General features: G+C 44.6%; 2 protein-coding genes across 2 annotated transcripts; both read right to left on the bottom strand.

The window, feature by feature from the left end:
- Nucleotides 1-2,544: 2,544 nt before the first annotated feature.
- Nucleotides 2,545-9,746, bottom strand: SYNJ2BP (synaptojanin 2 binding protein). Its single transcript, XM_075712501.1, has 4 exons — nt 9,680-9,746; nt 5,518-5,654; nt 3,879-3,974; nt 2,545-2,843 (listed from the first exon to the last, which is right to left on the bottom strand). The coding sequence occupies exons 1-4, from the start codon at nt 9,744-9,746 to the stop codon at nt 2,703-2,705; spliced, it is 441 nt and encodes a 146-aa protein (XP_075568616.1). The 3' UTR covers nt 2,545-2,702.
- A 5,291-nt stretch (nt 9,747-15,037) lies between these two features.
- Nucleotides 15,038-17,203, bottom strand: LOC104039060 (disintegrin and metalloproteinase domain-containing protein 20-like). Its single transcript, XM_009493627.2, has one exon. It carries the CDS (start codon nt 17,201-17,203, stop codon nt 15,038-15,040), a length of 2,166 nt encoding a protein of 721 aa, XP_009491902.2.
- Between the last annotated feature and the right edge of the window lie 5,480 nt (nt 17,204-22,683).

The raw sequence follows: 22,683 nt of genomic DNA, 5'->3' as shown, positions 1-22,683 counted from the left end.
CTTCAAGATCTCAACTTATCTTTTTTTCAAAAGTTTTTTAAGGTGTTAACAAAAGATAAAACTCTCTCTGATCACTTGCATTTACAGGTTGTCCTCATTAGATGTTTTTTTAATTCACTTCTGCAATGACAGAAAACATACATATAGTGTTCTGTCTAAAGATGAAACTCAAGGCTACAGAAACCACATGGTGGAAAACACTTTGGAAAACACACAAAGTTTAGGTGAGACAGTCCAGCTGCTGAGAGAAAGTAATATAAGCCTGAGGTGTATTTTCCACAAGGATTTTGCCAATAAATGGGACAAGAGGTGGCTGGGGATTGGAAAAGGGATTGTTTGGTACTCTTCAGACACCAGTTTGAAAGCAGCAGACACAGAAAAGTGTTCCTGAGGATTAGACTGGATAGTTTAAATTCTGAGTGAAAACTACTATTCAGACTTCTGGAAAAGCCACTGAGTTAATGCTGTGGTATTAAAATTATTCAGTAATTGTGAAAAGAAATCCAAAGGAACAGTATGCACCAGAAGGGCCTTTTCTTGCTCAGTGAGCCACATCAATTATCTGGGCATCGGATATAACCCTTCCCCCACAATAAACTGCCTAAAACACACATGGCAATCACATCTGAACAGTATCAAAATCCCAAAGCCAAAAGGTAAAAAAAATACAAAAACACCCAAAGGCTTTGCTTTCTCTGCTTACTTCAATGGGAAACGACTAAAACTAACCACTCCCTTCTGCAAATCCTCATCATCCTAACCTGTTCCACATACTCCCTCTCACAGAAACTCAACTCAGCCAAGGGCTAACAAGAGGTTTGTCCTAGACAGACCCTTTTCTTACTGTCTGCATCTGTATTCTGATGGCTGGGATACAGCAGCATCAAGTTCTAACTGTACATCTTAATACACACATGTGCTCCACATGGATGCCACAGTCAAATATTCAGAGCAGGTTACAGCCAAGCAAGCCAGTTCATGCTGCATCTGCACAGATCCATCCAAACAGCAGCCCTGATGCTATCCGGCATAACTGGTTTGCAGGCCAAGGCAAGTCACTACACGCATCGGCCCGGGCCATCAAACACCAATATGTGTTCATCAAACCTCAAGTCTGTTCCCAAAGTCCCTTAAGAACATTTGAGCAAAATTCCTCCTGTTTCCTCTTCCCCTTACACTAGAGCAGTCTGTAGGCCAAAGCAAGTTTTCATGTGGTCTAAGTGCTCTGAAACTCTGTGGTGATTTAGGGATGTCATGTACAATAGCATACCATTTCTATCTCCAGTAGACAGCAGGAATACATCCCTGAGTAAACACGCAAAAATTCCAAATACATCAGCAATGTCCTCCTAGAATAATAAAGAATAGAGATAAGTAAAGCACCGAGACACCAATTTTTCTTTGTTTGAATATATATATTGCATATGTGATTTTTTTTTTTGGCATCACACAGACCAGACCACGCATTTTGTTTTTCTTTTACAAAAACAACAAAACATATTGATTTCTTGGAGACAAGAAAAAAAAAACACTCAAATCACAGTGAGGAGGATGAGACCCTGCAGGTAAATTCTGCAACACGCTTTCCAGAGCAAGGGTCTCTCCCTTTGGTTTTACTCGCTAAGCCTTAGCCTGGCTTGCAGCTGCCAGTCTACCTCCTGAACATCACATCAGTATTCACGAACAAGCAACAGCCAGGACGATCTCAGCCTGCTCTCGGCTTCCCCCTTTCAATCATCGTAAGATTTTCTGACTCCAGAAAGCAGATTAGCTGCTACAGAAAACTTTATCTAAAGTATTCCCCATGCAAAAAATAACCACCAAAACAGACTTTTAACCTGAGAGATGCAGACTTCAACCCACTCGAGAGATGGTATTGCTTCATTACTAATTTAAAGACTCTTCTGCAGCTTCAGAATGCCCAAATCTCTTGTCACTGCTTATCCTTGTGATTCAGTTGTCTGCCTGTCTCTCTCTGCTATGCTAGCATTTTGTGAAAAGCTTTCTCTTACAACTCTGACCCAAGAATGAGCAGTCATTCTGACAATCCAAGTCTTTTTCTAGCAGCAGGCTATCTTCTATCTTTCCTGAACTGGTAGAATACCTCACCAATACTGCATATTACTGTTAAATCAGCAGCTACACTGATGATTTTACCTGTAAAACCACAGATTAGATTTTATATATTTTTCTTAAGGCATTTATTTAGCAACAACCAACAAAAATTCAATGGAAAAAATAATATACCCTCCACATTGCTTCTCTTTATTCATGGTTCAGTCAGGGATCATTACTTTCAAGAAAAATTCAGTGGAAACAAGGCAAAGCCTCTAGTAAATGGGTTTTTTTATTTAAAACCACCCCAATCCCCACCCCCTTTAACCAAAAGTCACATCTTGAAACATGGAATAGATGAGTGTGTTTGAAAGTTCATGGTGCAAAATAGAGGGGGATGGAAAAACCTCCTCAGATTAGTCAAAAACAGAGCTATCCCACTCTATTTGTGAACACAGTCATCTCCCTTCCTCTTTTCCTCTCTGCTTCCATCCACCCTGTAACAAAATCAATATATAAAGAACAGCAGCTTTATGATAGGCAATGATCCTTTTTGACATCAGTCTGTGATAAGATCGTTGATTCTCTATCTTTGAATTACATCATAGCTGTGTAACATATGCAGTGACATCCAAAACGTGAACTCTTCACATCCGCTGTCGATACCTCAGCAAGATCCAGACCGCTGCCGCGGCAAGCGCCAGGCCTGGCACAAGAATGGCTGCTAGAGGAAGCCCACCTGATTCTCCATCACCTCGATGACCCACAGGGCCATTTTGTGGCTGCAACTACAAGGAAGAAAAAAAAGCATTTGTGTCAGAGGCTACCACAGGAGAGCCCCCAGTTCTGTGTCAGGACCAGGTGGTTCTGCAAGGAAGTGCAAGATGGTTTCCCCCAGTACCTGTACGCTCTACACATGGGAGGATTAGAACAGCTTTGGATGGACTGAGCTTTACTGCAGGATACCCAGCCACCACCAGGCACTCTCATGTTTCTCTGCCACTTTGTAAACTAGGACTGTCACAGCTGGAGCAGGGTATGTCTCCTACAGCAGAATCAGTGACACACACATACGCAGTCATCCCTTGATGCACTTGCCACCACATGATCTCCTGGTGTCTTTACCAGGAAAAGGGCATCATTAATTCTCTCTGTTTTTCTTACCTGCCCTGTACACTGGTCCAGAAGATTTACTCCTTTTATTAAGGGAGTAGAAATGGGGTCTCAACCCACCTCTCCCCATCAGCTTCAGGGTGATCAGTATTTCCTTTGTCAACTTCAGTGCTAGCCAGGGTTGTTCAAATTACAGCAGTGGATTAAGGAATCCTCTCTTTCTGTATCCAAAATGGTGCCAGTATATTTAAACTATAGCAGCCCACATTTGTTCCTTTGTGGTGGGCTGCACACACATCTCAACAATAACATGAGTGATGACCTCTGAAATAACAGGGTAGTTTTGTCTCCAGTAAGATTTTGGCCTCTGAAACAAAACTGGAGAACTTGAGATTCTCTCTTCACAGACACACCTTTGCCTCCGAGAAAGGAGATCTGTGAGAAAACACACCATACTCCAGCAAACAAAAGAGTTGGGGACTTCTTCAAACTCACCTCTTCACTGATACAGTTACAAACAAGTAATGCACAGATGATTACAGCCGTGGTCAACTAGAGAAGGCCATAGTTCAAACAAAATCTTTATATGCGTAATTCACACTGAGCACCTGGATATGGTATTTTTCTGCCTCATGAAATAGAGAGCTATCAGTCACAGAAACCAGGCTAAACTGAGCCAGAAATAACCCTAAGAAACTAGTAAAACATACTCTGCGCTGAATTTTCAGAGACACGTCATAGCCTGCATTCCTGAACAGTTCCACAGCATCCTTGTGCCGCAAATCCTTCAAGTCTCTGCCATTGACCTGGTAAAACAGGAAAAGGAGAACAAGTTGCTGAAGGGCAAAAAGCAAATTTTTAATGATGCAGGCTAACATCGGAAGGATAGGAGATAAAAATCTTCCTCTTTCACAAGATTCTGCATTTGGGGCATGATACTATAATCAGCAAGATTCATATGCATCCATTCATATTATAGATGTATTTTTATACGTTGAGGGACAACATGAGAAACTCCAAGCCAAAACAGAGGTACTGAAAAAAAACTACCTAGAAGCAAAAACAGAATATAAGATGACGGTTGGGTCAACAGCAGTTTCTTATGCTGTTGCTTTACTGGAAAGAAATCAAAGGTGTAATTCTGACAGCTAATGAAAATATAAGAGCAGCTCCAGCAAAATTATTATTATGAGTCTCTTTCCCACATTGTTCCCTCTACTAGTCTACCTTTGAAACCCTTCTGTTTGAAAGAGTGTTGTAAACATACATTTAAAAGCACATTGATGTAACAAAACAAAACAAAAAAAGGGACTTATATACATATTGGCATACACTTAAAAGTGTTCGGATTTTTCTTAATTTAAAATAGTATCTCATGGCAGAAGTTTTTATAACCTACTTGATTTCATTCAGTAACTGATGATATTCATCCCAATTCTTCTTTTTCATCCCCATTACCCCTAATTGTATCTCCTGAGATCACATCCAGTGCCTCCCTTCTCTTGATATTTAAACTCCCCAAACATAAATATGTAAATATTAAACTGTCAAGAAAAGATAGGATAATATTCTCCATTTAACTTATTATAATTTTCTGGATCAATAACAGGCTCCAACTAGTGCAAGGCACACTATAGAGACTAAAAAGATTACACATGGAACATAATAAGCAAGTATAAAATAAAATTAAGGAGTATTAAAAGATCATGTATCCCACTAGGAGAGGCTACTTCTTCACTCATCACTTTGTAAAGCATATTGTCTCGTATGATTGCCAACTGTCTGAAGAACCAGAGGAACTGAACCTCAGTCACTTTAAAACATTTTTCTAAAAGGAGAAGCAGCCTGTATTATTCCTGATCAGTTACAATAAATAGTTTTATGGCCTAGAAGTTTTATAGCCTAAAAATCCCCTGAGCAAGGATTACAAGGATCAGTAATCACTGACTACCAGCCAAAAAACGGAAACTTAGAGGTGGGAGACTGATTCCTTTATTTACATGTGTGAAAATGATGATCCATTGTGGGCAAGAGAAGGTCTCATGAATTCTAAAACCTTAGTAAGCAAGTCACAGAGGAAATACAAACGCAGCACCAAGGACTGCTTCTGAGACAAGTCAAGAAGGCAGAAGAGATGGGCCCATGCGTAGAGGCACTCATCTCCGTGCTGCTCAAAGCTGTCCCCAGACCCCCAAGATAGCTCCTTTCCATGGGGTTTCCTCAGCATCATCCACCTGCATTCATCACATCCTTCCTCTCTGTGCACTGCGATGGCAAACCTGCATCTCTTATCACACCACTGATCACAGCACTTCAAGAACATACAGGGTGACAGAAGAAAGGGCTTACCGCTAAAATTTTATCTCCTTCTTGTAATCGGCCATCAAGGTAAGCTGCCCCATCCTTTTTGATCCGGCTGACATAGATGCTGCTGTCATTGGAAATGTACTGCTGATCTGTCCCACCAACAATGTTGAAGCCCAGCCCTAAGGCAAGCCAAAGAGAAAGCTGATGAGAAAAAGCTCAAAGCTTCAGACATTATTGCTGTTGTCAGGGTCTGTACCCTCCCACGTTGTCCTGTTTTCTCCACAATACTGAAACTCATAGCACACATATCTGCATCACCCTTTGCCACCATCACTGTCTAGAAAAGTTACTCTCACGAAACTCATCTTGAAAGCAGAAGAGAGGCCCTGAGTACCCGAGGGCCCAGATGCTTCATTCCATAAAGCATCCATGAGCCATTTTCAGGTGGGTGTTGGGGAATACTGAGGGACATGCCATCGTTTGAGATGCCGATTAAGCCCTCAGCAGGAACACACCTCTTCAGCACAGCATGAAAGGAAAGGAAAGCATTCTGCATTTCACAGGAGGCTATAGTAAATCATTACCTTTGAGCAACAAGAAATCATGCCTAACAAGTGTTTCATGAGCTGGGAAATAGAGTTAGGAAAGGCAAGGAGCATTAGACCCTGTCTACAGATCAGGAAACAGCCAAGAGTTGCTGCACTACCAGCTCGAGGGCACCTAGAGCTCAGAAGGCTCTCCTTCCACATCTAAGTAATAAACTGGCATCCTTCACCTCCAAGAATAAGATCAGCTTAGATGCAGCTACTTCAAATTGTAGGTAATCACTTTGTTCTGTTTCAGGAATTCTAAACACAACAGGAAATAAAGACAAAGTTCTCTGATTTAAAGCACAACAAAAAGGAATACACGTACATTAACCAGAGCTGATGTCCACTTCACATTTTTGTTATGTTTCATATTGGTTTTTTAAAGTAAGACTTGATTACAGATCTCTAATCTAGCAGCTGATTCCAGCTAAAGTGCAGTTAAAGATTAAGACTTCTTGTTTCATCAAAATCCAGAAGAACAAATTGAATTCAAAATCTGGAAAACCACACATTACAAGAGCACATCCCCACTGCACATGCAGCTAAATTTCTCTATAAATAATAATACGTGACAAGGGATGGGACAGATTCCCTAAGAAGAGGCTTGCAATGAAAAAAAGAAAGAAAAGTCAAGGAAAAAGAAAACAAAAAACCCAAATACACAATCAAAGTAAATGGAGAAAAAAAAACACAACTTTTTTTTCTGACATAAACCAGTCATCCAAAACCTACTGTCAAGAACAGCTGAAGGCAAATTCTCCCCATGTTCAGCCAGGCTGATTGATTTATTTTCTCTTTCTTTCCTACTTTCTCTCAAAATTGGGATTAGAAACTTTGAGAAGGAAAGTTGCAAGTGAAAGTAAAACCACCTTGTGCTTGCTGAGAAGTACCATTTCAAATCAGTCATAGGAGATCAAAGGATGTACAAGATGAGTCATGCTACTTTTAAGTGTGCATCTACAGCTGGGAAGTAAAGAAATATTAACAGCAATCTTGCCACACCTTTTTCTTTTTCCCCTCCCCTTCCTGGCAGCTTCAGACAAATGAGGAATAAAATGGAAGCAGCAGCAGATTGAGGAAACACTGACATTTCAGCTAGACTAATAACTATTACAAGAAGGGACAATTGTGCACAATAACACATCCTTCGATGGGAATTTAAAAAAAAAAAAATTCACAAACCTAAAAATTATTTGCCATGAAGCCAATAACCTGGGAACAGGGGGAAATCAATACTACAAAAAGTATAAGGTTTAATCAACATTTATTAAAAAGCCAGAAAGAAGGAATCAGAGTTTCAGAGTACATTGATTCTTTCTCACATATATAAAAATCCCCAAGTATATATATATATATGAAAAAAGTATACATTTTGCAAGTTTTCACCCACAATTGGAAAAATAATCAAAAGTCACAGCTTTCATCAGCAGAGGCAACATGAGACAGGAGCAGATCTTCGTGACAAAAAGAGGCAGCAGTTCATGCTAGACCAAGTTAAGTATTCACAGGGCTTTTTCACCATGTCTTTCCTTTCCAGCACTTAAACTTCCACTCTGGCTAAAAATATCTTCCCTATCATTCCTTCAGCCCTCTGCTATTCTCCCCCTTCCAGCTCATGTGGCCATAGAAAGAGACACAGCACAATTGCGAGAAAAGGAGCAAGGGGAAGAAGAGAGCACATGGCACTAAGTCCCTTTCTGGTCCCACAAGGGACCAGAAGTGGAATGGCAGAGCTTTAAAAGGAGGCTCTGGGCTAAACTGCTGACCCTCCCTATGCCTCATTTAACCCCCTGAAACATAAAAAGTCCCTCAAAAAGATTAAAAAAAAATCATGATTAGCAGAATTAGGAGAAGAGATTGAATAATATTGCAAATTGAACCAATTAAGTTATTTAGCTTTCCATAAAACCAGATTTTTCTGCCTAATTTCAACGTAGTACTTCAGAGGGAAAACTCAAAAAGAAGAGAGACATACACCACTGTTTTGCCATTGCAAATATGCTCACCTCCTCAGCAAACTTGTGCCAGGGATGTTTAGCATCAGACCTATTTTTAAAAATTGCAGTCAAAACTCCAATTAGAGATGTTTTGGGATTACACTGTGCTTTACAGAAAACAGCGTTTTGTTCCTTCCACAGAAATTGATAATAATTCACACGGTAAATGCATCAAGGTCATAAGGGGCTGCAGGCCTTTCAAATCAAGTGACATAGTTAGAAACTAAAAATGCACAGCCCATCTTAATGACGGGACAAACACTGCTTGTAGTAATCAGATTCAAACTACCATGGCCACATTCAAGACCTCTCACCTGTGCCCTTCAACATTCCCTTCCACCTCCCTCAAAATTTTAGGTTCCCAAACGCATGGAAACAGCTCTCCCATCAGAACCGGCTTCATTTAGCAAATAATTTTCACTGACAAGCATGGCTTCATTAGCCTAAAGTCATGGCTGCGCAGGCAGGGCTATGCAGCTTTCAGACCAGTGGCCGCTCTGGCGAGCAGGCGAGGCAGAGGGCTGCCCACTGGGCTCAACCTTTGGGTTGTGATCGCTGGCACAAAGGCCAGGACCAGCCCCAGCCGTGCACAGGAACAACCTCCACCCCGGAGAAAGGAAAATGGCACATGCGCCTACGATGCGGGTGCTGCGGGTCCCTGGGGGGCCCGGGGAGCCAAGGCCGGCCAGCAGCCGCACCCAGCAGTTGTGTGGAACAGGGCTGCCACGTTTTCCTTCATGCTCATTTTAATTAAAGAGAAGGACTCGCGCACCAAAGTACAGCCCCAGCTCCCAAAACCTCCCCAGAGCCTGCGGTTCTTTGGAGCCAGGGTTTTGCTCCGGAGCTGTACGTTTGGTGCTAACTTGCTGCACTTCCGAAAAGGTGATTTGAATAGCATCATAAATCCTCTAAAATACGAGGGCGGACAGGCATCTGCAGGCTTCCATAAGAGCACATGCTGCTGTGACGGGAAAAGCAAAGCCAAAAATATGCCCCACAGAGTGCTGCGTTCCCTTTCCCTTCCAGTGAGCACTCCTCTCGCTCGCCACCCCGAAGCCCTCTCTAAAGCACCCCCGAACAATTAAGACGAAGCTGACGGTACAGGACACAGCCACTTTGACTACTGCTTTTCAAAAAGCCCCCTGATTTGGGGTACCCAGCGCGACTGAGTGCTGAGCACCTGCCACCCCACTTGAAAGCAACAGGAGCGGCACTGGAGATGGCAACTCCCGGGAACACCAGATCTGAGCTGTTTCACCCCAGACGCGGGCCCCTGGCCGCTGCTCCGGCAGAAGAGAAAGCCTGGCCCAGCCTCTAGCCCTCCCTCACGCAGGTCACGGGCTTTCCCCGCAGCAGGGTATCCGCCGCGGGCGACTTCCACGGGCGCGCCGCGGCAGGAGAGGCCGCTGGGCCCGGGAAGCTCGGGGCTGCCGCACCAGCCCCCGGGAGCGGGCACCGTCCTCAGCGCCGGGGCCCTCCCGCCGCCGCCGCCCGCTAAGGCCCCCCCCGGCCACCCCCCGTCGCCACCCCCGCGCTCCCGCTCCGGCCTCCCCGCCCGGGGCTGCGCAGGCCTCGGCCCGGGAGGCGCCGAGGGCCCGGCGTCCGCCCCCGCCTCACCTGAGGGTCTGCGGGTGAGGCTGATGACCTGCTCGGAGAAGCCGCCGCCCGCCGCGCTGCCGTTCATGCTGCAGCCTGAAGGTGAAGTCGGCTCCCGGGGCAGCCCCTTTCGCTTCCTCGGCCGCCGCCGGCGAGCCGCGCCGCGGAGCGCTGGGAGTTGTAGTCCGCGCCCGCCCGGGGACGGGGCCCCGCTGCCAGCCGGCGCCCAGCACCGGCCTCTGCCCGCGGGGCCCGGCCCTCGCAGCCGGCCGGGGGGCCACGGCGGCCGTGCCACCAGAAGCGGTGCCGGTGCGCGCCTGGAGAGCGCTACGTCCTTCGGGCTGAGGGCCCGGCGGCCTGCGGAACGGGGCTGCTCCCTCCGGGCACCCAAAGCCCGCTGTGAGGCGATGGGCTCTCACCGCACAGGCGGAAGAGGACGGGGCCCGGGGAACCCCCCGCCGGGGCTGCCGAGCAGCACGGTGCCCGCCGGCCCGCAGCCGCCTGCCGCTGCCTCGCCGCGGTTTGCTTCCCCACAGCGGAGGTGGGTTTCTCGCTAAGGTTAAGGAGAGGGTGATGTTTTTCTAGGGTGGGCACAGCGGATAAATGGAGATGCATGACCTGCTCCCAGCCCTTTTAACTGGAGCCGAGGGGCCACACAGCAAACTACGGACAAGCCGATCAGGCAGCGATGGTGTCGTGGTTTAGCCCCAGCCAGCGACTGAGCACCACGCAGCCGCTCGCTCGCTCCCCCTGCCCCGATGGGATGGGGGAGAGAATCGGAGGAGTAAGAGTGAGAAACACCCCTGGGTTGAGATAAGAACACTTTAATAATTGAAATAAAATAGTAATGCTAATAGTAACAGTATAATAATGATATACAAAGCAAGTGATGCACAATGCAATTGCTCACCACCCGCCGACCGATACCCAGCCAGCTCCCGAGCAGCGATCGCTGCTCCCCGGCCAACCCCCCCCCAGTTTCTATACTGAGCATGATGTCATATGGTATGGAATTGCCCTTTGGTCAGTTTGGATCAACTATCCTGGCTGTGCCCCCTCCCAGTTTCTTGTGCACCTGGCAGAGCATGGGAAGCTGGAAAGTCCTTGACTAGCATAAGCAGTACTTAGCAACAACTAAAAACATCAGTGTGTTATCAACATTCTTCTCCCACTAAATCCAAAACACAGCACTGTGCCTGCTACTAGGAAGAAAATTAACTCTATCCCAGCCGAAACCAGGACAGATGGGCAGAAGCAAAAGGCCAGTGCGGCTACGGAGCGCAGAGGGCATCCGCGCCAACTCCTAGTCGTCCTGCACCGTGATATAGTGGTAGCATTGGTGTGTCGTAACTCTGTTATTGCACAACTGCAAACTACAAACAGCACATGGAACTGCTCTGCTGACCAACACCGCTGGGGACAATGAATACTTAACTGTGTCCTGCAGAAGGTGTTAAATTTCCTCAAAAATCTACACAACAAATAATGACATAGCAATAAAAGGCAAAGTAGTCCAATTTTCCATCTAACAGAGGAACCATGTGAACTTGGGACTCCTGTTCCTCAGGGAGTTCTTGAACCAACAGGTTATCGGGAAAAAGACAGCAAGGCAAAATGTACCCCTATTTATTTCTGTATTAATCTTTATCCTTATCTATTTCAGCACATGCTAAAAAGTGTGGCAATACAGATAATGACAACAGGGAACTATGAATGAGGCCTGGTGCAATTTAATCACCTAAGTGCCTGGCACTACGGGGACACCTATGTCTACACACTGCAGAAACTTTTTGGAAGAAAATGAGGACCAGGTGCTCTGGTCTTCAGTGTTACACTACTGATTTGTTTGTTCTGTATTGCAGTATGGTTGACAAATATTTTTGACTGTATTCATTCCAAGATTATCTACACTTTTGGATTCCTGAATTTAATAGGGAGAGCCAGCCTGGGTGCTAGATCTCTGGGTTAGAGGAAGCATTTGCCACATGCCTTGATGCTACAACATCAATGCTTATTAGCACTCAGCTGCATGTTAGAACACCTGCCTCAGAGGTGGCAGACAAGCATTCAAGCCCCCATTACACCTGCAATGATGAGCAAAACCATGGCTTGTCTAGGAGGACTTCTTAAACCATTTAAGCCCAGCATGCAGTTCCACACCTGTTTCAGTCCAGTTTCCAGAGTTATGTTGTTCTAGATAGCTATACTTATTTTTTGCCAACGGTTAAGAACACTGGAAAGCAAAACTTGTACAATGGCCATCAACTATTTTTCCTCCAAACTTAGGTTCTACTAATACCATACTTGGCACACTCCTTGAAGATACATACTGTTCCTTAGAAGCAGTTTTAATGTATTTTAGAAATGACAGTCTTGGCTTAGAACAAAAACAATTTCATCTTGATCTGAGATAACTGCAATATTAAGAGGTTTTTTTTAGAAGTCTTGCTTAGCCAGGAAGAGATTTCAAACAAGAACATGAGTAAGTTGTTTTTACTTACTCCTAGGCAGCTCCAGGTTTCACCCACCACTACTGACCCACCACATGTTAACAGCTACCTAAGACTTAATACCTTGGTGCTCTGGCACAAACCATTTCATGGGTCTTCAGAGTCAGACACTGCCCTCCAGCGCCATTTCACATACTAGACTGACCAGCATCTCTTGGGAGATGGTGCAGCAGCATTTGCTGGCTGCCCCTTCCATGTTCAAGTGACTTCTACATTAGCCAAGTTCTCGCATCCATTTAAAACATTTTAAAAGGCAATTAAAACTAGGAGGGGAAAAAAAGGGGGGAAAGCCGGAAAGATTAGGACTGAACTTAGACTTGCACCTTCACACCACAGCAGAGTAGTGGGACATTTCTAACAAACCACCAGAAGTATCAAGTTCTTCATTGCTATGGTGAAATCAGAAACAACAGTATTTTCAAGGAGAAAACCTTAGTGAGGGAGCTCACACATTTTATAAAACATAGACTAGGTTTGTTGGAATCCATGCTTGTCTTGTTCATGCGGCCTAAGAAATGGAAGAAAAGTGTACAGAAATACTCCTGTCCAAAACTTACTGAAAGCCTCCTCCCAATTAACAGTCACGGTTTTTTAGATCAATCTTTAAGCACAGAGAAAAATGGAAAATACAGCATTTTATTGTTTTGTCTCTTCCAAAACTGCATTTCCAAGTAAGCTTTGTAGCCTAAATTGTGCTTTCATTTATATCTGTCTCTTCAGTATGCAAGTCTGTAAATAACAACTCTCCAACTCTCTAAATGTTTCTCTTGTCTCAGCATAGGTCTATACTCAGCAATTTATGGTATACTATCAAATCAACAACAGCAGGCCATCAAGGTAGCAGCCTGAGACTTCTGCCACTGATGTTTATGTATTTAAAAACCAAAATAAAAAAAGTGTGCCAGTACTCACCAGTTGTGCAGAGCTAGCTGGAAGGTGCTGGGTGTAGTCCTTGTGTTACGTTTTATCTCCATCTTTCACCTAATCCACATCCCCCTTGTTTGTCACATATCCCTTGCTTCTCACACCTGAATTGTTATTTCTCTGAGAGGACACCCCCCCCCCCCCAACCCAAACAAACCTCTTTCCCACCCTGCCCCCCCAAAAAAGGGTCTCTGGTTATAAGGAATAAATTTGGGGTGTTAGTCAAGGGACAGTTTATCTTGTCTTTTGACATAAATGCAGGATTAAGTTTTCTTCATCTAATGAAACTCATCCATATTCTATGAAGATAACAAGTGTAGACCACTGAACAAACGATGTGTTACCTCATTTCCCCATCCAAATATAGGTAACAATTTAAGGACCCATTTGCTTTAGACAAAAAGCCATGAAGAACTGTAAATCACATCCTTTGTGATGTGAAGAACTGTGAAGTATCACATCCAATCATAATGTAACCTGTCCTTTTTGAATGCAGAACACAATCATTTAAAACATGGGTACAGGAAAATGTGTATTCTAAAAACATAAATGTCAAACTTGGGAAGCAGCAGGAGTTTACCGTCATCATTTGTAGAGTCACCAACATCTTTCTTCCCAAACGTTGCAAGTGTTGGGGTACTTAGCCTGCCTTTATAGAATGTCTGCTTAAAAACATGGTCTTTGCTTTCCAAATACAAGTAATTCTTTTGGTAGCAGACAAATGCATTACAGCCCTTAATCCAGAAACACCAGTCCTTTAAAATAAAGGTTTTCACTGTAAATCTGGACTACAGACTCCTCTTTATGCTGATCTAGTCACTGCTGTAATAAAAATAAAATGGTATCTCCACATTCCTTGTGCTTTTCCCATAAGTTAGACACATTTTATCTCCTGTTAAAAAATGAAAAATACAATGCTTCTGCATAGCATTCCATAGAGCTGCAAGGACACATTCAGTAATAGCTTACAAAGCAATCGCACAGTAAACCAAGAAAACTTGCCCCTCCCTGAGATAGTTAGATAAAACTTCTATCAAATATTGCAGGAATTCTGCTTGGGAGAGACTTGCAGAGTAGTTCCAAGTATTTCAGAAATCCAGTTAACTTGTGCAGCCTCACAGACAGCTCCTCTTAACAACAATAAAATACATAGCACTTCTGAGAAGAACCCAGCAGTCAAGGCATTGGAAAGTTTCCAGAAAAGACAGTTTGTTCTTGTGAAATGTCAGGTTTAGTGTCACTATGCTCTTGATGTATATCTGATGGTTCAGAAATATAATGCTTACTGGCGTGGTCTGGATAATACTTCTCTACCGTCTCACAAGATGAAGACCCTGTTCCCTGTGATCCACCTCCCTCCTGAAGGGCTTATGCCACAGACACCTGCAATCTCACTGCAATACCTGTTTCTTGCCTGTTCGCATGTCACAGATGTGAATTACATGGAGACTGCAAAAGCAATTTTTTCTCTTTGGTTATTAATAAATGACAGAAGCAAGATGTTCAGAAACCTCTCTCCCCCTGCACTGGAGAAAACATTAGATGAAGCAGTAAATTGGAGCAAATAATTTACTTACACCTGTTTTAAGAAGTTTACATTTGTAGACTGTTGATATGAAGCATAAAACCTATACCTACAGTTTGCCTAACTACTATAGTTTAAATGCTCAAGGTGCAAAGAAAAAAAAGGAACAGCATGCCTTACTGCCTGCATTTATTAACTTAAAATAAAGATAACATTTACTCTGCGTTTAATGATATCTCATTAGATTAGAACTATTCAGAATGTGTTGAATTATTTTGATGAGTTATCAGCTGGCTCTGCTCAATGGAGATTTCCCCGGGAGCATCCATAGCTACAGCAAGTGCTTTGTGGTGGATTTTGACTCACTAGCAGGTCTTCTCCTTTAGGAACTGCTGGCGTTTCCAGCATTTGAAACAACTGCTATTTTCTTCTGTGGAATTGGGCCTTTTTCCTCCTAAGCCATCCCACTATTTCCTGTTTATAACGTATGGTAGGGGTTACTCCAAGGATACAGAGAAAAAGAAGACTAAGTAGCGTTACTCCTATTTTTGCTCTCTGAAAAATCTGCCTGGCTGGAGGGGGTCCACTGTCAACGCTACCTCCAAATCCTTCCCATTCACAATACGGAGGAGCCCAGCCATACCTGCAGTGACAGTTCTTGCGGTTGTTACACACTCCTCTGTCATGACACTTTGTCACGTTGCAGTCATAGTTCAGCAGTGATATGCCGGTACACGTCCTGTTGATACAAAGCAGATCTCTACCACATGGTGTGCCATCTTCCACAGCCCCCACATCAGCTATTGGCATCCCTACGTGATAGTCGAGACCCCAACACTTTTTATCTCCAACAGGGGTTTGGACTAGTGTTACGTGGTTCTGCAAGAAAGGCAATTTGTCTATGTTTTCACACTGGATCCTACCACATAAGATATTCTCAATACTGCATTTTGTAAAATGGATATTGTTACGAATACCACAATTCCCAAAACGGTCACCTCGAGTATTCACTGCTTTGAAGCAATCTAAAGGAGCGGCCCTGGCTTGTTTGCCAAAGAGTTGCTGGCACTGTTTACTGTGGGAAGAACATTTTCCTCGATAGCAATAGGCACCACCTTTGCAAGGGGTTCCATCTTGTACGTACACGTCTGGCGGGCACCAAGGGGAAGTCCCATTGCAATACTCTGGCAGGTCACAGGCACCAGTACTTGCTCTACAGAGTGTTCCTGCTGGAAGGACCTGACAGCTCTTGCAACATTTTCCAGAAGCACAGACTGAACCTGCAGTAAGCGTACAGTTCGGGTGACAACAAGGATCCTTTCTGCAGTTTGATTTTGAACCACAGTCGCATTGCTCTCTGCTTTCCACTATCTTATTCCCACAGTATTCACGCTTCACAGGGTAGAAAGTGCCGGGTGCTGGTGGTTGATGAATGCAGCTGGCACCATGCCCAAGCAGGTCGAAGTAGTCTTTGTAACTGCAGTCACTGAACGCATTGGTGTCAACATCGCTTTCATACATAATGCATTTCTTTCGTCTGCATTTACAGCCCCATTCATCATGGCGCATACCAAGAGTATGGCCCAGCTCGTGGACAAATGTGGTAATAAATGAGGACAACTTCCTATGAGTGAGAGAAGCAACTGCTGATGACCACTGGTTATCACACATGGACCCTAGAAATGCCAATCCCAGGCTCCTTCCAAAGCTCTGAAATGCAAATAAGTGAGCGGTATCGTGGGGGATCCGTGGAGACAGGTCTGACTTCCGCCATTTGTTAAAGTCGTGAAGCGCCTTGCTGCCAGAGTTAGTGATGTTTATAAGGTTGCTTTTGGTCCAAATCTCCAATCCCACAAGAAAGAGCCGAATAGAAAGCTGTTCGTACAGAGAGTCCCCGATGTTGATGATTTCTATGACTTGCCTCAAGACTTCGGATTCATTCCTGCCCGACTTCACAAACTGCACGTTGTCCACGACCACTACTATCTTCACGTACCTGATGTGCGTCCACCAGTCCTTCAGCATCTCCTCCTCCTCCACCTCTGCCTTGGGGGCCTTGAACCAGGGCAGCAAAGCCTTTTGGTGCTGCAGCTCCTCTGGGGTCAGCCCGCAGGTGGGGCCCGCGGGGTTGTTGGCCTCCTCCATGCGGTAGAGGATGTGCTGGAAGGCCGGATCGTCGGGGACGGGCTCAATCTCGTAGGTGCTATCCTCCACCCAGAGCACGCCATGGAGGCCCCTGCCGCAGGTGCTGAGGGCCACCAGGGAGCCGGGGCTCCCGTACACCTCGCCCTGGTAGAAGCAGTTGTCCCGCACAAAAGGGTGCTCCTCCCAGCGGGCCCCGTCCTTGCCGTAGGTGACCAAGGTGAAGGGGTGGGAGACCAGGCCCCGCCTGCGCCGCAGCCGCAGCACCCGCGGCCGCCCCTCCACCTCCAGCCAGAAGGAGACGGCCAGGGGGTTGGTGCCCCCCCGGGGGCTCAACTGCCGCGGCACCGTCACCCACGAGGCAGCGACGCGCAGCTCCCCGGACAGGTCCCCCAAGGCGGTGGGGCACCCCAGCAGCACCAGCAACCCCAGCAGCACCCCCATGGCCGCTGCCGCCCCACGCCCCGCTTTGTGAGGCGATGGATGGGGCCCGCCCGGGGGGAACCACCCCGAGGCCTCCCACTGCCCCCCCGGCGGGGAGGGCCGCAGCTGGGGAGGAGCGGCGGCGGCGCGGCCCCCTTCGCCTTCCCCCTGCGGAAATGGCTGCCCGCTGCCTGGGGGTGCATCTCGGAGGGCTGTGAGGGCACCTTGAGACATCCACTCCCTGCTCTTACGGAGCACGTACGGAGGCTCTTGTGGGGAGGAACAAATAAATTTGCCTACCACAAGCACATGCACAGCATTTTATAATCTTCACTTTCAAACTAATGGGTGTTTCTCCTTCTGAGTAGACATAGCGAGGAAGGGCACCAGCTCAGCTTCACACTCCTTGTCACGGATGTTTGTGCTGAGCAAAGGGATCATTTTGTTAAATCACAAGGGGGAAAATCTGGTTTAATAGCTCAAAGGCTGGCTTTTGCTTGGTTCACTTTTTTTATTAAAGGATAATTTGTGAATGGAGATCAGGAACAGACTATTTCAGCTCAAAAGAATATTTGGAAAAGCTTAGGGTCTGAAATGAAAAAGTACAGAAGTACTAGTCTCCTAGCTGCTTACTAGGACATAGCACTCCTTGGTGCCCCTCCTTAGCACATGCCTTACTGTAACTACTACAGCTATACACACACACCCCCACACCAAGAAAAAAGGTAGAATCAGGGAGAAATTCACTTCCACTACGTTCAATAAAACAGAGGCAAACTAATAGCACCAAGTATTACAGCATAAAGCCTATCTGCGCCACAGCTGCTACATACTTACAGCAATGTGCCTTAATTACACACATCACTGATGCAACAGCCGTTTTCCCACATTATGGCCTTTCTAAAGGTTTGTGCTTGCAGAGCCCAGGGAAAAGAAAGCTTACAGGTACATCTACCACTTGGCTGCCATCCCCATCTTAGGGAACAGCTCCATCGAGACACAGCTATAAAACAGTGATCTGGATTGTGCCAAGACGGGATAGATATCCTGTGCAGCACAGCTATGCACACTGGGTTTTTGGCACATAGTGCTGGGATTTGACATAGCCACAGCTGTTACCTTTTGGGAACTCTTCACAACTTTCTTTTCAGCACTGAAAGCATGGCTGGGATGAAGTCCAACCTGCTATCGCCCTTATCTTCCTCAGCTGCAGGAGGTGCACCCTCCCACCACCCCATCTCCCTCTCAGGGATCCTGCTTTCTGGCACCAGCTTCTGGGTGCAGACCGTCACCCTGGCACAGGCAGCAGCACCTCACATTTCAAACTGCCCGAGACAGGCACTGCCCCTCAGGAGGCTGAGCGGTGAGAGGAGCAGCTGGCAGAGCGCTCAGAGCCTCCCCCTGCTGCCTCATGCCCCAGGGTCCCGAGTGGGCTGGTACCTGGAGCTGGGCACATGGCAGGCCTCACCAACAGCAGTGGAGGTTACCAACAGTTGTCCAAAGGGGCTTCAGATCCTGTGCACTGACACCTTGCTCATTCATTGCCAGTGTGGCCAGCACTAGTAGTGTACACCCGGTAATACAGGACCTCAGATTAAAAGAATGAAAACAGCAGGACTCCTGCTTCTATTAGGACCTTTCTAGATATCGATCTGGAAAGAGCTTTCTAGATATCCATAATTGTATGGTTTCAGCTGGGATAGAGTTAATTTTTTTTCCTAGTAACAGGCATAGTGCTGTGGTTTGGATTTAGTTTGAGAATAATGCTGATAACACTCTGATGTTTTAGTTGTTGCTAAGTAGTGCTTATACCAGTCAAGGACTTTTCAGCTTCCCATGCTCTGCCAGGGGCACAAGAAACTGGGAGGGGGCACAGCCAGGATAGTTGATCCAAACTGACCAAAGGGCTATTCCATACCATATGACATCATGCTCAGTATATAAACTGGGGGGGATTGGCCAGGGAGCAGCGATTGCTGCTCGGGAACTGTCTGGGTATTGTTTGGCGGGTGGTGAGCAATTGCATTGTGCATCACTTGCTTTGTATATCATTATTATCATTACCATTTTACTTTACTTCAATTATTAAACTGTTCTTATCTCAACCCAGGAGTTTTTCTCACTCTTACTCCTCCGATTCTCTTCCCCATCCCATCGGGGTAGGGGGAGTGAGCGAGCAGCTGCATGGTGCTTAGTTGCTGGCTGGGGCTAAACCACAACAAGGTGCAAGCTCCTGTGGAACTGAATCCTACCAGCAAGAGTTTACTTTTCTCACTTACCTTCTGTTGAGTCTTTAGGAACAGGTCACAAACCCCCAGCAGCTTTGTGGACCACAGGTTGAAATCCACTTTCCTAGCAGAAAGAAATTAAGCCTTCTGATTGTTGAGAGATCAATAATACATCATAACTCATCCCACTGCAAAAATTTCTACCCACCACCCACCCATCTCGTGATCCACATTAGGCTACAGAAGGACACTTGTCACATAAGTGACCATTTGTTTGTTCTGTGCATGATTACAGGACCAAAGCAACACTTTATCAAAAATTACCCTTCCTCTCCAAGAAAAAAGAAAAACTGTCTTGAAGCTTGAATGCCTAGTTATCATAATTTGCTTTGCCACTGAAAAAAACCATCAAAAAAATGTAAAAAGTCTATCACATCAGCTTTTGTTCAGAAGCCATCTGTTGCTTCAGTGAAGCCACAATCTATTTGTATAACATACCTTCATCACTTTTCTCACAGGGAACCTCCATGTCTCAAAATAAAGCTAATCTCTCCCCTTTCCCTTGTCCCTCTTATTACCTAACCCTTCTAACCTTGCTCCAAGTACAGCTTGCTTTGGCAAACAACATGTACTGACTGTGCAAATGGCATCTAACTTTGCTAGGAAAAGGTTACCAAAACACAAAGTACGGGGGCAGAGTGGCAAAGATGAATGGATGAGAATAACGCATAGCCTGGTCAGACCTTACTTAGTGAGGACTTGAAGACAGTATTTCTGCTGCATCTGAGACACCATTAGCTTTACACATTGAATTGAGGTAGCTAGACTGCCCTTCTTTCTACAGTCTGGCTAGATTTTTGCACATGTGTATATCTACACATATGTACATACATGTATGCATATCTGTTCATGTGTATATGCACGTTTATACATACTTTCAGGCTCTCAGAAGGATGCTTCTATTAGACTTCTACGTCATTTTTAGCTCCTGCTACCCCGTGATTTAGACCAAGAAAAGCCCTTTTGAAGTCTGAATTGTTATTATTGAAGAGCAAAAGTAGAGATAGCCCTCCTGTACAACCAAATCTCTCCTTTACGCAAAAGAAAGTGGCACACAGGGCAAGTTTCGGAGCTACTTGCTTATTTCCTTTTCATCTATAAGCTTTACAAATACTGAAGGTCCTTTAAAGGACTTTGGACTTTGGCACTCAGGCTCCAAACCAAGAGACAGTGTATAAATAACAGAGAGAAAAGACTTAAGATTCTCATACACTGAAAAACATTACTGACTAGGAGATAGCTGCTTAATAGCTTTCTGACAGTAAATTACTTGGAGTTTAACAGTAATATCTGACATAATGTCACTTGAGTAAGTTAGTATCAAAGCTCACTTAACTGATAAAATTATTTTAGGATATCTTGTCAGCAAGTAACAGGATTAGAAGATATTTCAGTCCCTCATTCCCTCACATGGCAAACCTTTCAGCATTGAAGGACAGCTACTAAGAAATCGACACACTCATTAGTAATATCCCTTACTGATTTCTAATATAATTCTCTCAGGAAAAGATCTTATCCCCCTGGAAAAGGCTTATCACATTTGAATGCATTGTTTCATGCATGGAAGCCATTTTCTATCCTCTCAATAGCTTAGATGCTGGCACTTTAACTCAGATGGGATCAGAGCAGAAGTCCAGCCTTTTTAATGCCCTCTGATGCCAGCCAACACGAGGCATTTCTGCAGAAAGGCTGTTAAGAGATGCAGACGTGAGGACAGTCTGCCCCTTACGAGTTCCACCCTCATCTCTGAATCAGCTCAGATTCTGAGCATGGAATATAATGGTTCCGTCTAAATGTAACTCCAGTTCAGGTTCATTAACTAGTCCCTTTATTCTTGTACTACAAGGCAGAACAAGGTTCTCTACTTTCCTACTTGCTTCACAGTACTCGGTTTTATAAAGACTCAACATTAGCTCCTTAGGAAAGAAAAGACAAAAGTCTTGGTCCTCCCAGTGGCTTCACAGAAGAAACTTTCTCCTACTCATTTTATTGCCCTTCTTCAAACCCCTCAACTTTAGGAGAATTCTTTTTCAGACATCAAACTGTACAACACACTTTATTTCAGGTGAAGTCCAGCAACTGATAGAATACTTCGCTCATACTATGTGCTCTAGCATTCATTTTTGACCACAGCTGTATGTGCCTTCAGCAATGAGCAAGATATCTTTCTTCTGCTAGCAATGTTAAATCTTTCCTTGGTGTACAAGTAGTTAATTTTTCTGCCTCAAAAAAGAAAAAAAAGCACCCTAGATCTTCATGACAGTGCAGTCTAGTAATCTTTCTTACTTAAGTTTTTCCAAACGACATACTGGTTCTTAGTAATATGAGTAACTACAGAGAAATTCAGCCCCTTTAATGGCCACTTCCAAGGACTTTATTCTGAACATCACAAATCCAGCAAGGACTCCTGAGGTTCCTCACCACTCATGCCTCATTTCTGGAGATCCCACTTTCCATCATGGGGGTAGATGAGATGATGATTTTGGTGCTTCTTTAGCTCCTTGCTTTCGGAGGAATTTCTTTAATACAAGAAAGAATCAATACCCTTTTGTTCTAAGTGTATTCACACTACCTTGTAATTATTCAGTGCTGAATAATTAGCACTCTCTTGTTTTGAGCATCCCAAAATAACTGCTTTCTATGTCTTCACTTTTTAAGAGTTTACACTAGCTTATTATCTACTGCTATCAACATTTGGAGAAATAGCTGTTCAAACTTGACCCACATGGTATGAAATAAAGCTAATACACACTTAAGTACAGCGATACATGAATTTTGGGTCTGTATCTGCACCAACAGCAGACAGCCATTGGCTTATCTACATGTTTAATGTTACATCTTTGGATTACAGGACAGAAATTACATGGGTCTTTCTATCATTCAACAGCTACCCTGAGCTGTTTATTAGTTACCGAAACAGGAAAAAAAAAAAGTCTTTAACCTCAAAACAAATTTGACACAGCTATCTAAGTATAACTTAAGTCTTCCTTCCTATCTACATTTTGTTTGCTATGTACAGACCTTTTTCTTGCTTACTACAGTTTACTACAGGAAAGCAGGTAACAGTTGTGAAAAGAAAGCAAGCTATTTCAAGGATTGCTCCATTACTTCAAAGAAAAACCAAAACAGTAGGCATTTCTTTGCAATGGATGACTTTTAATTTTTCTGCCAAAAAAAATGGTTTGTGTAAGTGACATGCTTAAATAGCAAAGC

The sequence above is a fragment of the Pelecanus crispus genome, chromosome 6 (genome assembly GCF_030463565.1).
Source record: "Pelecanus crispus isolate bPelCri1 chromosome 6, bPelCri1.pri, whole genome shotgun sequence".
In the NCBI taxonomy this organism is placed as follows: Eukaryota; Metazoa; Chordata; class Aves; order Pelecaniformes; family Pelecanidae; genus Pelecanus; species Pelecanus crispus.
Note: the sequence above shows the minus strand (reverse complement) of the source record. Positions and strands in the feature narration are given on the sequence as shown.

What these genes read in the sequence shown, in the direction of transcription:
- SYNJ2BP (XM_075712501.1), bottom strand. Translation starts at nt 9,746, where the DNA reads ATGAACGGCAGCGCGGCGGGCGGCGGCTTCTCCGAGCAGGTCATCAGC. An exon ending in CCTCACCCGCAGACCCTCAG is followed by an intron (nt 5,655 to 9,679) that starts GTGAGGCGGGGG and finishes GGCTTGCCTTAG; the next exon opens with GGCTGGGCTTCAACATTGTT. An exon ending in AAGGAGATAAAATTTTAGCG is followed by an intron (nt 3,975 to 5,517) that starts GTAAGCCCTTTC and finishes CTGTTTTACCAG; the next exon opens with GTCAATGGCAGAGACTTGAA.
- LOC104039060 (XM_009493627.2), bottom strand. Translation starts at nt 17,203, where the DNA reads ATGGGGGTGCTGCTGGGGTTGCTGGTGCTGCTGGGGTGCCCCACCGCC.